The 14,385-nt window shown below is 43.9% G+C and overlaps 2 protein-coding genes and 1 long non-coding RNA gene across 4 annotated transcripts in view; 2 read left to right on the forward strand and 1 right to left on the reverse strand.

Annotated features, from left to right (window-relative positions):
• LOC146208401 (uncharacterized) overlaps positions 1 to 12,445 on the forward strand; it is a 73,578-nt gene extending 61,133 nt beyond the window's left edge. Inside the window, exons 2-4 of one of the 2 annotated variants that reach the window (XR_014704944.1) lie at positions 9,171 to 9,281; positions 10,609 to 10,682; positions 12,399 to 12,445. This is a non-coding gene — a long non-coding RNA (uncharacterized LOC146208401). Of the gene's footprint in view, positions 1 to 6,455; positions 6,793 to 9,170; positions 9,282 to 10,608; positions 10,683 to 11,029; positions 12,359 to 12,398 lie in introns of those variants that run through there. The other variant, XR_014704950.1, reaches the window with a different exon arrangement.
• On the reverse strand, positions 521 to 7,238 carry LOC146208405 (uncharacterized). The gene is made up of 2 exons (XM_084593381.1): positions 7,018 to 7,238; positions 521 to 3,504 (listed from the first exon to the last, which is right to left on the reverse strand). Exon 2 carries the CDS (start codon positions 3,499 to 3,501, stop codon positions 1,483 to 1,485), a length of 2,019 nt encoding a protein of 672 aa, XP_084449507.1. The 5' UTR covers positions 3,502 to 3,504; positions 7,018 to 7,238; the 3' UTR covers positions 521 to 1,482.
• Chd64 (transgelin calponin-3) overlaps positions 12,422 to 14,385 on the forward strand; it is a 58,161-nt gene continuing 56,197 nt past the window's right edge. The window contains exon 1 of the mRNA XM_084593416.1: positions 12,422 to 12,469. Coding sequence (XP_084449542.1) covers positions 12,437 to 12,469 — 33 coding nt within the window. The 5' untranslated portion in view covers positions 12,422 to 12,436. The remainder of the gene's footprint in view (positions 12,470 to 14,385) is intronic.

A 14,385-nucleotide genomic window follows, 5' to 3' on the forward strand; every position in this document is an offset into this window, starting at 1 on the left:
GTGGGGATATTACAGCGTGGGGTTGACATGGGTTGAGATTGAGGGTTTGCTGCGAAACTTGCACAGATACACGTAATGCTAAGCCTCGTTATTTCCGAGATTTTCGAAGGTGCTGTTTGGGAATATGTTGAAAGCATTTATTATTTTTTTTAAATTAGACTAGTGATCACAATGAATTATTTAGCTACAAAGTAAGAAATACCGAGGTGAAAAAAAAAACACAAAAACAAGAACACATGAAACCGGTTTACGTTGCCAGCAGTTGGCATCTTCTTTTTTTTTTTTTTTTTAATTCTTGACTTCAATTAGATAGGACTTTCGGATAAGCAGATATATCACTGCATTCTATCTGCTAACAATTGTTTTTTTTTTCCTCTCCTAAGTAAGATTGCCACTGCTGGCGTTAATATATACGAAAACTAATTCGGCTCAACGTCTTAAACCCGTTAGTGTATCTAGCATCCTTATATAAACCCGCAAAACAGTACACATATTGCTTCTGTATCATGTATATATATATATATATATATATATATTCTCTGACTGGCCTGTTGCATGTGCCCACTGCTATAACGCCTAGTGAACTCAACAATTCACAGGCAGACTGGTTTATAAAACGTGTCATTACACTAAACTTCGCCTCACGGTTTGTAAACGAGTAAAAATTTGCTCGTTTCTGGCATATATGTAACGTCACAGAACTGTGATTCGACTATGAGGTACGGCGTAGTGCAGTTCGTGGTTAACTTAGCCAAGTATTCAATGCAATTGTTTTTAGATCGAGAAGTAAATCAAAGAGGTGGACAACCGCTATGTGTGATGCGCGCGGTTTAATTTGAACCGCTATTAACAAGTTTACTTACACAGCAAGCACCACACTACAGAAGAGGACGGTATTCAATCCTTCATATAATGATATCGATGCGCAAGGCACTTATCGCGCAGCGCGGATTGGTACAAGGCAAGATGTCTCTCAGTCGCCACACAGTGTTTTGTAGTTATAGAGGCCACATTTCGTCCTCGCGATCCCGGAACATCGTCGGCTTCAAGGGTTTTCCGCTTTGTATATAAAGAGCAACTTTATAGCCATTTCCAGAGTGGCTTTGCCAGATGCCTTCGGGTACGTCCAAATTTCTGACTTTTTTTAATGGGTGCGACAACTTATTCGCACTGATTTCCGCCTTGTTGTGTCAAAGCTTCTTCTTTTTCAACAAAACTTCGAAGCGCTGGCATGTTCCACTTGTTGAAGACAGGAGCCGAGCTGACCAGCATAGTGTAAACTCACATCACCAGTCTCGAGAAAACCTTATGCTGCCGGCCTCCGTTCCGAACTACTGCGATTCTATCAATGATATTCAATATATCTGTAAACAATGTACCGCATAAAACCCTCTAAGCCGCGCCGTCGACTTTTTTTGTTTTATCTGGTCCACTCTTATGTGGATACCGCGCACATTACAAGGGAGCTCGACCGCCCTGCCGTCATAACCGCAACGACACAACAGCCTCGAGATGCCCTGGCGACAGGACCGCTAGTCGTTGCAGAGCTGCCAACAGTTCGTCTCCTGCACTTTGGCTTGATACCTCTTCGGTCAGTTCAGGTAGTACCGTTTGTTGCTCTGCCTTTAGATGTTGCTGCGTTCCAGACATGGCAGCCGAGTTGCTGCTTCTTGAGGGCGCACTCGCAACCGAGTCCTTGTCAGCGACATTCTCTTTAGCAAAATGCGTAGTTGCAGCTTTCTTCTTGGCACTCTTGGCTAGCAAGTTCCTTGGCACATTAGCTTTCTCACCGTCATCTTGTACGGTCTTTTTCTTCTGGCTGGTACATTGTTTCTTCTTTTTCTTCTTTCTTTTTCTCTTCTTCTTGCTCGTACCTCCGGAATCGCACGTCACCGGCATCGGCGTTAATTCAGCCGCTGTTTGCGTCGAAGCTTCAGACGTCGTTTTCGCAATCAGGCTTCCGTTAGTTGAGTTCAAGGCCTGCACTCGTTCAAGAGACACCAGTGTCGCCCGGGCGGTTTCGATTACGGACTGTGGACGGCCCTTCACTGTCGTCATGCAGTAACTGCGAGCGCCAAGAGATGCGCTTTCCATGCATATGATCAAGAGATCGGGGCTCAAGTCGGGCACGTACTTGAGCAGCTTTTCGGCGTATAAAACGGCTTCCTTCTCAGCATTGTCATGAACTGACTCCGTTCCAGTGTCAGCAGGCAACTCCTCTGCGCCTGGTGCTTCATCTGTGGTCTTGAGGCAGACTCGGTTGACTGTTGACAAGTCGAAGATTCCAGGGTGCAGGTGAAACAGGCCAATGACTTCCAGAGCAGGGTATATGCTTTCCAGGTAGTCTTTACAGCTGGATGGTGCAGCACTAGCCGCGCGGATGATGTAGTTGAAGCATATCGCCCTCGACGGTGATGTAGCATCTATGTGTTTCAGGACATCGATGAAGAAGGCCACTGACAACAGTTCAGCGTCCGCATCCCATTGACCTTGTGGCAAAGGTGGGCACTCTGCTCTTAGCCACAGCTTCTCCCCTAATTCATCCATATGGAACATAGCGGGGAATCGCCGGACTATATCTCTCAGCCTTTTCCCTACCGATTTAACGCCACAGAAAGAGCGAGCAATAGGCGAAGCTGAGTACTTCACCCTTGTGGCCAGCTCTGCCAAGGAGATTTTCGGCGAGTGTCCAGATGCACATGTGCTTAGAATGTGGGCCTTCTGTTTCAAAAATAACACTGTGCCGTAGTCCGGATCGTAGTTCTTAAGAAACACGAATCCCTTTTCGACTTTCGTGGTTGCGAAATTGCCACCATTAAGAAGAAAAAACACATTGAGGTTGGCGCGGTAGCTCTCGCCCAGTAGTTTTTTATCGGCGTCCTTCATGAACGGGAGGTATTTCGTCAGTGTGTGCACATGACACGGCTTGTCTTTCGTCGCTCCTATTTTTTGCAGGAGATCAGTGAAAAAAAGAACTAAGCTTTCTTCCTTGGCAAATGTCGCTATGCTCTCCTCGTAGAAGGTGACAGTCAGTTGTGCGAGGTTACCGCTCTCGTCAACTGTGAAGTATGTCGGGTGCGTCTTGAAGAACAGCTTCAAGTTGCCACCATACACGAATCTCAAGTGGTCGGCCATGCACTTGGGGACAGCGGACTGGCATTTAGCGGAGGTTTCTGCCCCTATCTCGAGACTACCTTTCGACGCTTGGATCAGCTGCGACAGGTACCTGACCAGCCACCGATCCACGGCTGTGCTTGGCGAGTCATTGGCCAAGGCGATCGTATCCTTCTGGGCGTCGTACTGGAAGTGGGTGGCTTTTTCACGAACAAAACGGCGGAAATTCTCCTCGGCCCCTGCAGCGAGGTACGGGGCGAGCTGCGCGTCGTCCACAAGAGCACTGAGGGTAGCCATAAGCTCGCGCACGGGCCATCCGGATGCGCGCTTCTCCACGAAGAGCATCAGCCATATCCCAGATTGCAAGTTCAGCTCCGCCGTCGACATGTTCTGCAAACAGAAGCAAAAGAAACGCACTAGGTACTGCACTAAGTCAATTAGCAGCAGGATCACCAGACCAGCCGAATGCAGCGCTATGCGATCCAACTCTGACCAATTAGTAAACAACACATGCAGCGGTAGGGAGCGGTATATATATATATATATATATATATATATATATATATATATATATATATATATATATATATATATATATATATATATATATCCCGGCCTCGACAGCCGCTTTTCAATTGAAGCGAAAAGCAAGGCGCCCGTGTGCTGTCAGTGCACGCTAAAGAACCCTAGGTGGTCGAAATTTCCGTAGTCCTCCACTACGGCGTCTCTTATAGCCTGAGTCGCTTTGGGACGTTAAACTCCACAAACCAACCAAACCTCTCTCTCACACACACACGCCTACGGTTGCCTTTCTTTGCGTCATAACGAGATCCTCATAACGAGATCCTCATTTTCCCTACATTTGCACATCGATACCCCTTGGACACTGCCTCCAGGCCAGCGTCAAGCTAAGCTTCGCCTAATGGGCCAGCCAGGCCAACGTGTTGCCAGTTCACGGCCGGTCTCGAGGTAGCGCGCTCGCTCTCCCTCGAGACCGGCCGTGGACAGTTTCTCTGGTTGGGCAGCATCACCGCGTACCGCGTATATAGCTACTTGCGCTAGAGTTACTGTATATGCTACCAAACATGGAGGAAGAAAAAAACTAGGAGGGAGAGCGCAGCCTCCGCAAGCCAACCTCCTCTGACGCCGCTCCCTTCTCTATCTTGCGAACAAAGATTCTGATAGTGACGGTGGTGATGGTGGCTGTACCCTTTAACGGGTCGCCAACGCCTCGCGAAGCGGCGGAGCCAAACAAGTCTATAACAAATAAATCAAAAACACACAAAACACTCAATATAGTTGCCAGACTCGAAAGCAGCAGGGTACATGGTATGTATAAGTGACCTTGGATATCCCCGCGGAAAGCCTACCGGAGTGGTCTGCCGAAAGTTGTGCGTCTCGTCGTAACACATAAGTTACTTTGTTTACAATTGTTGCATTGTACTCCGTGTTTATAGGCACACTAGTGAGAACTACAGGTGGCCTTTTCATCTTTGATTTCGTCAGGGAGACTACGAATTCGACATAACATTGCATGCCTGGGGAACTGGCTTCAGCGTAACAATGTGTATTTGAGGTCTGCATTTCTAAATGTATCAAACGATTTTCGTCTCGAAAAATACATGCACATGCCCTGACAAACACATGTTTCGTTTCTCGAGGAGTGCGCATAAGAGTACACAGCCCCGAGAGGTATATCCATGTAGTTCTTGCATCCCGACACGCAGCATTTCATATGGTAGTACTTTTTGTTGGACTAGTTGGTTTGATTCCATGCTTGCGGGACTCAGCGCACAAAGACAGAGCACAAGAGCAGAACGGGCGACAGGACGAAGCGATGATCAGCGCTTCGTCCCCTCGTCTTTCTTGTTCTCGCGTGCTTCGTCTTTGTGCGCCGAGCCCTGCAAGCATTTCATATGGCGCAGCTGAGGGGACCTAGCTATACTTCGAGAAAGACACGGGTGCACTGCGAGGCGGCAGCAGCCCCCACGGGATCAGCCCATAGTTTCATCCATCGCCTTCTCGCAGTGCGCGCCTCAGGTTTCTAGTGCAGGCGTCGCGTAGCGAAGGCCACGCGAAGGCATTCCTTCCATAGAGTTCCTTACACTAACTAGAGGGAAAGCTGAGGGCGCTGCACTTCAGCCACCATGGGAGCGCTAAGAATCATGGGCCGGTGTGCTACTTGTTGCGGGACAGTCGGTTTTTCTCGAGTACGTAGAGTGGCGTTACTGCGATGTTTCTTTTTCGTCATCATCATCATTTGAAGGTGCGTACATAGACCACGAAAGCCATAGCAGCGAAGGCGCAAAAGCAGACTTCGCCAATAAATGGTTTCTGTTTCCCGAAACGCCACTAAAAACTTCCTTAAGTGATGGCACAACGACAAATATTTTCATAACATTTTTTATTTGAAAGTTTGTCTATTAAGTGCGAAATATTGGTATTTGTGCTGCTCAAAACTAAGCCAATAGGAGAAAGGGCCATCGCTTATATTGGATAAATCTCACACTGGCATTCTGTTTCTCTCTCTTTTTGTAATTTATAGTCACAATATTCAATCTTAGGACATTATTTACGGTAGAACAACGTTTATCTTTGTATTAGTTTTGGCCAAAAGTTGTAGTTCTGCACTCGGTAGCTCACCGGCCCATGATGCTTTGAACGCCCATGGTGGCTGAACTGGCCGTCTGGAAACTCCATGTAAACGCCCATAGACGGCAGCATAGCTTTCCCTCTAGGTAAGAGTAAGAAACTCTATGATTCCTTCAGAGCGAAACGTGCGAAACCGCAACCAAAACCAGCTACCGGCTACCGCTTGCCGTATCACGTGACGGCTAATTTCCCGCGAATCTTTCCATTATATTTTTATGACTAGGCTTCACTTTTCCGCCGCGGCGCTCCCTCCTAGATTTTTTCTTCCTCCATGCTACCAAAGGTACTGTAAAGGTTACTGTATATGCTACCATATACAGTAACCTTTACAGTATACAGCATATACAGTAGCAGTAGAGTAACAGTAACGAAATTCGACATACACATCACTGGTATAGTACAGAACTTACGTTCTAGATGGGGCCACATGAGAAAACCTTGCGAGCATTTATGGTTGGGTTATGGTGGCTATAGTTGGGTGGCAGGAAATTACAACGATCGTAATGCCCCTGGAACCAGACCACTCTTTTTTTTTATCAACATATTTCCGCCATGGATTAATGAAACATCTACGAGGCTTTCCGAATCTGCGTTTAAAAAATGGACATCGTCTGCCAAGAGGCGCCCTTGCGACATCTAGCGCTCGCGAATGTAAGATTATCATTTTATTCTTTTAGGTGGCACTGGGTGGCACGACATGCTTGGCAGCAATGGAGCAATTTGTGATTTCGAAGAATGCTATTGCCTTAGTTGATTCTATACACCTTTGTCTTACGGCCTTATCAGCCTGTTTCTGAAGGGGCGTGAATCGTAGGAGGCTGAAGCACACCGAAAGATGCGCGATAACACTGGTTCTCACCACCACGCAAAGACGGCAACGGTGCTACGTGAGGCGCGAGGCCATGGAGATTGGAGACCTGTGTGGATGCTGGGTAGTTTCGGAATAGAAGAGTCCAAGCAGTTTGTGCACCATTTTTCGTCATGCTGCGAGTTTGTAACCACAGCCGTATCAACTTGGGGATGACGGTAACGTCGGTTCGACTTCTAGCTATTTCTGCACATCAAGTCCGGATCGCTTTTGCATGCCACCGCTGAGAAAACGAACCGCGTCGATGCGTATGTTCAAGCACATACTAGTGTGCAAAAGAGTTTTGCCGTGTGCATATGTATGCCATACTTATGCGAATGAAAAGCAGTTTTCCTGGTGACTGGTGTTACATGCCAGCATGGTTACATTAGACGAAAGTTTACCTGTGATTACACCGCTGTAGGTGTCGACGTGCTGGAGGATGGCAAGCACTTCCGCCCGACCTCAGCTGGAGTTGCCGGCACAGGTGCATGTGTGGTTACGTCGATGAAAATTCGGTACATGGCGACCCAGCGCGCGCGCTTTAGCGGTGTTCGCTCGTATCTGTGCACGGCTTCCAGCGGCGTATGCTTATAATATCGGCGCTGTAGGCAGGTTTCTTTTATCAATCACCAGCTAGATGTCAGTAAGTGCGCGACCGCTTGGATACTTCGCGTAACAAAGGTTTACCGGACGCGTGTGTGCAGAACAAATAATAACTTACGAGAATTAACACGCGCCTCGTAAACATTTGCTGCCGATAACTCGTATCCGCATATATATGTCCATAACAGCGTTCTCTTCTCTATGAAACCATTTGACAATTGAGGACAATATCAATCGCGTCGACTACTATACTTGATTAGCTAAATGGAAAAGGCGCCTTTAAGGAGTTGCATATATATGTCGTCCAATTGGGTTTGCTTCGAGCACAGCTGCAACTGTGACTGGTGTAAACAAAAAAATAAACAATAAAGGTACACAGAATTCAAATCCAGACATCTTGACATAAGCGCAACTATATTTAAGGTAGTTGATAATGGAGTATGAGTAATACTCCGTTTTAGGAGGAATATCAAATTTAAATGCAGAAGCCAGAGGAATGGTTATGGTGCATGCATCTGTAGACTGTGATGTTCCACCTCAATGTCTGCAAGCGAAGCACACTTTATTAACTGGCATCACTCGCTTAGTGCATTTATCTGGTTAAGTAGTTTTCTCAGCTTCGTCTACTTGATGTAAAACCCTGCGTTGGCATTATGAAAATGTGACTTGTTCTGGCTGCCATGTACGTACTTCAGCAGGAGTTCCATCAGCATTGTCACTCAAACAAAGCAATTGAACAATAAAGTGACAAATCAATTTTTAGAGATAAACTTTTGACAGCATTTTTCTTTGATGTTGTTTCATTTACATTCTTGTAATGCCAGTAGCATTTTTTTTCTAAAAGCACACCTTGTATATATGACCACATCTGCATCACTTACTGGTAATAGACCGCTTGTGCTGGCAAAAATGGACAACTGATAAACTCTAGGGAACATCTGACCACCTTGCAATAGCATTATGCCACTACGGAAAAAATGAATAGTAATTATTTGGTTTGTATGCTTGATACTGAGGTGATATTTATTTGGAACCAAAAGCATGCTACAAGAAGACCAAGGAAAGTATAGTACCCAGCCCTGATAGTATCTGTCAACCCTTATTGAGCCTCTGAGGTGAATCAACCCATTTTTGGATAATCTGTATGATAACATACCTTAGTATCTTTTTGGAAGCTGTGTTGCAGTGTAATGCAACACTAAACTGTAATTTTCAGGAAAGAAAGGCTATTTTCTACTATTGCTTCTCCTGGGTCAATTGTGGGTACAGTATTGCAGCCTGTCCAGTTTTGTATCCAACCTTCTGCACGATTCATTTAATTTGTACTTGATGATCTCTTCATGCAAGATGAATATCAAACTCAGCACCCATTGCATCTCAGGTTAGACACGTTACCCGTAGGCCATGCAAGAACATTCTTAAGAGGGTTTGGTTAAAGCAGGACTTTATATCTGTGTCAGGTGGTCTTTAACATAATGCGTCTGTATGCTTGAGGTAATGGAGGCATAGATTAAAATATTGTTAAAGTGAGAAAGGAAGTGCAAGTATGCATACAAATATTCACAAGGGAGCTGCAGATGGGAGCCTTTAACGCTGTCACGTTATACCCTTAAAGGCAAAGCTTGAGTGTCTCCCAAATTGCCGAGTATGGCTATTTATTTATTTACTTATTTATTAGATGCTGCAAACTGCCTCTTGGCAGTCGGCAAGAGTGGCTACATTATTCCTGAACATTGGCTGTTTGCAGTTAAAGCAAAACAAAAAAACACAACACGTGATTGACAGGCAGTCACGAGAAAATGTACACAGTCAGCAATGAGAAAAAAAAAAAACCCAAACCAGGAATGACATATGGTGAAACGAAATAAAAGGAAAGCATAAAAATATGCACTGCATCAGATTGAGAAGGAGGAATAAACAATTTAATTGTCAATATATATGTGCCTTTCAGGTGGAGCACCTAGGCGGGGTCCCTTAGAGTCACTCCAGGGTCCCCATAGGTGCCGGCCACCAGCTAAGCTTATTGCCGATTCAACACAGTGCGTATCAGCAACTTCACATGGTAAGACATTCTACTTGATTATGGTTCTTGGGAAGAGTGAATAGTTGTGTTATTTGGTTTTAAATCGTTTTGCTGAGCTTGCCTCTCGTATGCCTTGATTTGTTGAAATACATGTATGAAATTCGATTTTTACATGATTGTTGATAATGTTGCATATAATTTGCAGGCGATATAGTTTACAGCGCATTTCTAGCGCTAGGAGCCCAGCTCGTATTCCAAAGTCAGATACAGATTCTTGTACCATAAGCATATTGCAAATGAATCTAAGCGCTTTCTTTTGCACCCCTTCAATGTGTTTTATATCTTTCGTTGTGTGAGGGCCTCACAAAGTGACAGTGTAGTTTAGCAGCGGCTTAACGAGCGCCGTGAAGGTTGAAAGTTTTGTGCATTTGTACAATGTTTCATGTGTGGTGTTTCAATAACCACAGCTTTCTCATTGAGGCTGAAGCGTAGTCAACTTACGCATTCCACGTTAGCTTGGAGTCGTTTGCAACACCCAGGTATCGAAATTTGTCAACCTGCTTGTCATCGGCATTATTGCGAGCGTCAATGAAATGAAAGCCATAAAAGTACTAAAAAAGCAAAATATAGCCTCCTTGGTAGTTTGGTAGACATGTTTCTAACAGTGTGCCAGATGTTAGTTCACTATGCGACAGTATGGCAGATATGCAGAAACGCCAGCCCAGGAACAGTGCGAAAAGGCTGCCCCACTAACTACTTATTGCATCAAAGAGGAGCAGCATTCCGTTATTCGGTATCTACAGCGAAAGTGCGAAGCCTATCAAAAATCACTGAAGAATGAAACCCCAATATGGAGACTCATGTTTGTCATGGGATCAGCTGTACAAGTGAGCAAAGAAGTTTGCAGAGGACATAATATCCATAGCTGATGCTTTCGTTCGGAGCGGGCACGTTGTGTTGTGACTCCAGAAACCGTTGAATCTGTCATGATGGAAAAACTGACGAGTGACACTGGACAACACTGTGGCAATTGTGAACATTAGTCTTAGTTCAGTTTACAATTGCTGCAGTGTTAGTCAGGCAAGTTAAAGATCTCAAGGTGTTCGAAATTACTTCATAGCCCTCCACTGCGGCTCCTTTTCCACTTTCACTCCCACTTTGCTTCCTTCCCTTATGGCACGGTTCAGGCCTTTCCTTTCCTGTGAACCAATTATTATTATTATTACTCATGGTTCAGCATACCAGCTTGAGTATGATGTGTTTGTATTTCACAAAGCGTCTGAAATATGACTGCCTTCGTAGTTAACGCTAGAATTTAAATAGTGGTGTGTGGATGCACGTCAACAACTTCTGTGACATGTTGAAGACAACGGTGATGCTTTCCTTGCAAGCATCGTCATCATGGACGAAACGTGGGTCCACTACTATCAACCAGAAATAGTAAGTATTAGGAATGGTGCCATTCCTTATCACCCAAACCAAAGAAGTTCCAAACACAACCGTCGGCAGGGAAGGTTATCTTGACACTCTTTTGGGGAAAAAAAGTATCCTTAGGGCTATACTTCGCAAGGGTCCATTATCAATTGTGCATCATACTCGATTTGGCTTCCTAAAAATCATTTTCGGCCTGCAATCAAATCAAAACATGGCCGGATTGTGGTCTGCAGATGTTTTCTTGCAACGTAACAGTGCACGGCCCGATAGTATCCACACTACAGTTGCAATAATGGCAGACCTTAAGTTTGATTGTTTTTTGCATCCACCATACTCGTCGGACCATACCCCAGTGACTTTCATGTGTCTGGACCACTCAAGGGAGCACTGGATGACAAGAAGTTCCATTCTGAAGAGGTGTGCCACGCAGTGCATAAGTGGTTGCATGCATCCCATGAAGAATCTTTTTCTGCGTGAACTAAGGCATTTTGCAGTGCTGGCAAACTTGTATTGGACTTGAGTGAAGATTGTCGAAAATTAACAGAGCTTTGTTCCACGTTGCCGCAATACATAATTAAACATTTCTGATTTTCATTTGACTGGTTACGTAATTTTGTAAGGATACATTAATGACTTTTTTTTTCTCTCCTGACTATCAGGTGGACAAATTTCGAGGTATATAGGCTTATGCTGGCACCAGTTATTGCAGACAGGTTTGATGTTTTGATGATGTACGATGCAAACAACCGGCATCTTATCTTTGGACTTGTGAATGAGGATGACCTTAGCCGTTTTTCAGTCGTAAGGAAGGATAGCTTGTTTTAGGCTCTCATTGAATATTATAAAAAAATATTTCGAGCAGCATTCTGTGTACCTAGTAGACTGTTGTTTGGTATGCCATTAAATTTAGCAAGGGTGAAATAATGCCTAGTTACAATAATGAACAGGTTTTGTAGCTCGCACCTAGGGCATAAGAATTGTGCACTAGATTGTCAATATGTAAAAATACAGATACAAAATATGTGTTGGAAAGTCTCTGTAATATGCTAGCCTTAGCATCGTTCAACCTAACTTTGGTCATCGGATCTTTTTTATGTGCTTTATGCGTTCAAAACTTACTTGGCACATTTGTAAATAAATGGTGCATCTTAATGTTTAAAAAAATGGTATTTATATCATGTAATTTTATTTTTTAGCTCAGTATACATAGACTGTAGCATTGAATGGCTGATAAAGGAACTGAAGCATGAATTGTGCTTGATACTATGCTTCAGGTGTAGTATGTGAAGAGCAATCCAAGGCACTTGTACTTTATTAGAATGCGTTTTCAAGTGCCTTCCTGCACTGAATGTATAAAATGCATCTATAAATGATGACGCTGACGGTGCCCAGTTTATGTTTTCAAAGAAAATTGTCAACGTTTTGTATCAGGTACCCCAACGCAGACGTTCATTCGCTTCATCTGTTTTTGTCTCTTCACCGGCCTTGCAAATATTTTTTTATGTTCTTTCGGCCTTTGCTGCGCTAGGCTGAAAGTATCAGTGCTTCTCTGAGCAAGTGTTTTGAAAAAGCCTTAACCCATCACCACACAGCTACACATAACAGGAACTCTTCTGAGACTCATGCCAATCCTGTAAATTCGTTTGCTATGAGATGCAGGCTGGAGTTTGCTCTTGTCAATGTTTCAGACCCTCCATCCTCTTTTTTTTTTTTTTTTTTCAGCACGGCAACATCATTTGATACAGCTGGCATAATCTGGGATGGCAGGGAAGTGCTGGAGGATACAAAAAGAGGTGAGTGAGGTCTTTTTTAATCGATCATGTACTGGCACATCCTGCTACAATTTAATCAGAATAAGTGCTTTAGCCACAATGCATTGTGGCTTCAGTTCTTTAGATTTCATCAAGCTTCTTGCAGAGGAAGTTTGCGTGATTGTCGTAGTTGTGCGAACATGTTGATTGGGACCTTTTTAGGGTATCAGACACTGCGTCCCGCACCAAGTCACTCAGGCTTATCGCTTAACCGGAGTGCCCTGTGGCTTCAACTCTTCACATCGTTACAGTTCTTTGCACTGTGATTGGAATGATCAATGTTGTTGCATCATGCTGCGATTGTAGTCTCTTTGAAATACTCAGTGCTGCGCTTTCCCACTTCATTTAAGACACCCTCAGTGTTGTAAGCAGAGTGTTCTGTGGCTTCAATTCTGCAAACTCTATCACCTTCCTTGCAGTGGAAATCGGAGTGATCAATGTAGTTGTGTTTGCATATGAATGAGATCTCTTTGGTGCGTCCAGTGCTGGAGCATCCCAGTTCATTCTAGTTAAGCTTAATGCTTTAGCTCAAGTGTTTTGTAGCTTCGAGCCCTCGGACTTTGTCAAGCTTCCTATAGCAGGAGTTGGAATGGTCAACTCAGTTGTCCCAAGATGTGACTGGGACCTCTTTGAAGTATCCACCGCTGCTGCTGCATCCTGCATCAATTCAGTCAAGCTTAATGCTTTAGCCAGGGCGCTGCGAGGCTTCTCTTCAACCACAAGCTTCCTGCAGTATGATGCGATACTGATGATTTAGTTGTTTCATTTGTTGCATCCAGTTTTGGCTCTGTTACAACAGAAGTTCATTTTGACTTCTTATAAGGCATTGTAATGGCCTTTTCTAGCATAGAGACAGAAAAAGAAGTAGCGAACTATAGGTACATTTCACTTACATCCATACCATGCAAAATAATAGAACACATTTTATATAAAGAGATAGTGACACATTTGATTACAAACAACTTACTGGCTTCTGACATGGATTCCACAAGGATGATTTTCATAAAGCGTTTGATACTGTTTCACACCCTTTGCTTTTATGGAAACTGGATGTATTAAATATTAGCCGCACAGTATTTGCCTGGATTGAAGATTACCTATTGTCTCACAGACAACGCGTGGTATTAAACAGAAAAAAATCCACTTTTGTCACTATAACACCAGGTGTCCCCCGGGGTTCAGTGTTGGGGCCGCTTTTGTTTTTAATATATATTAATGATATTTGTTCAGGAATCAATTTTAGTATACGATTGTTTGCCGATGACTGTGTTTTATACAGGCAAATAAAGAATGGTGATTTTTACCCAGCTGCAAAGTGATTTATCCAATGTTTTTGTATGGTGTTCAATGAAACTAAACACCAAAAAATGAGTTCATGTTTCCTTTGCACGTAAAAAAGAAAATCAGCTAACTTTAAACTATATCATTTACAGAAATATAGTGACACGAAAAACGGTGCGACATTCGCAGCCGACTGCTCATGGAATACGCATGTTAATGCAGTGGTTGCAAAGGCTGCCAGGACCTTAAACTACATACAGCATAATCTCAGAAACACGCCATCTTGTCTAAAATTAATAGCGTACTTAACATACGTTCAACCACTGCTCGAATATGCTTGTGCTGTGGGGGACCACTGGCAAATGACACTAAGCAATAAAATTGAAAAAATTCAAAACAAAGCAGCAAGATTTGTAGTGTTGGTACTCGAGAACTGATTGCTGCACCGACATGAATAAATTAGGATCGGAAACTCTTTTTGCGACGGAAGAAATTACGCCTCAAGCTCTTGTATCAAATATATTACAGGAAAACTGGCATTCACAAGGAAATATACTTACACAAGCCACGCTATGTCTCTGCTCGCACTGATCATTGTTAAGATATTGGAATACCGT

This window comes from Amblyomma maculatum, chromosome 1 (assembly GCF_055883805.1).
Source record: "Amblyomma maculatum isolate TAMU_Amacu chromosome 1, ASM5588380v1, whole genome shotgun sequence".
In the NCBI taxonomy this organism is placed as follows: Eukaryota; Metazoa; Arthropoda; class Arachnida; order Ixodida; family Ixodidae; genus Amblyomma; species Amblyomma maculatum.

Bases quoted from the DNA above. Each gene is read 5' to 3' on its own strand.
- LOC146208405 (XM_084593381.1), bottom strand. From the start codon at position 3,501: ATGTCGACGGCGGAGCTGAACTTGCAATCTGGGATATGGCTGATGCTC.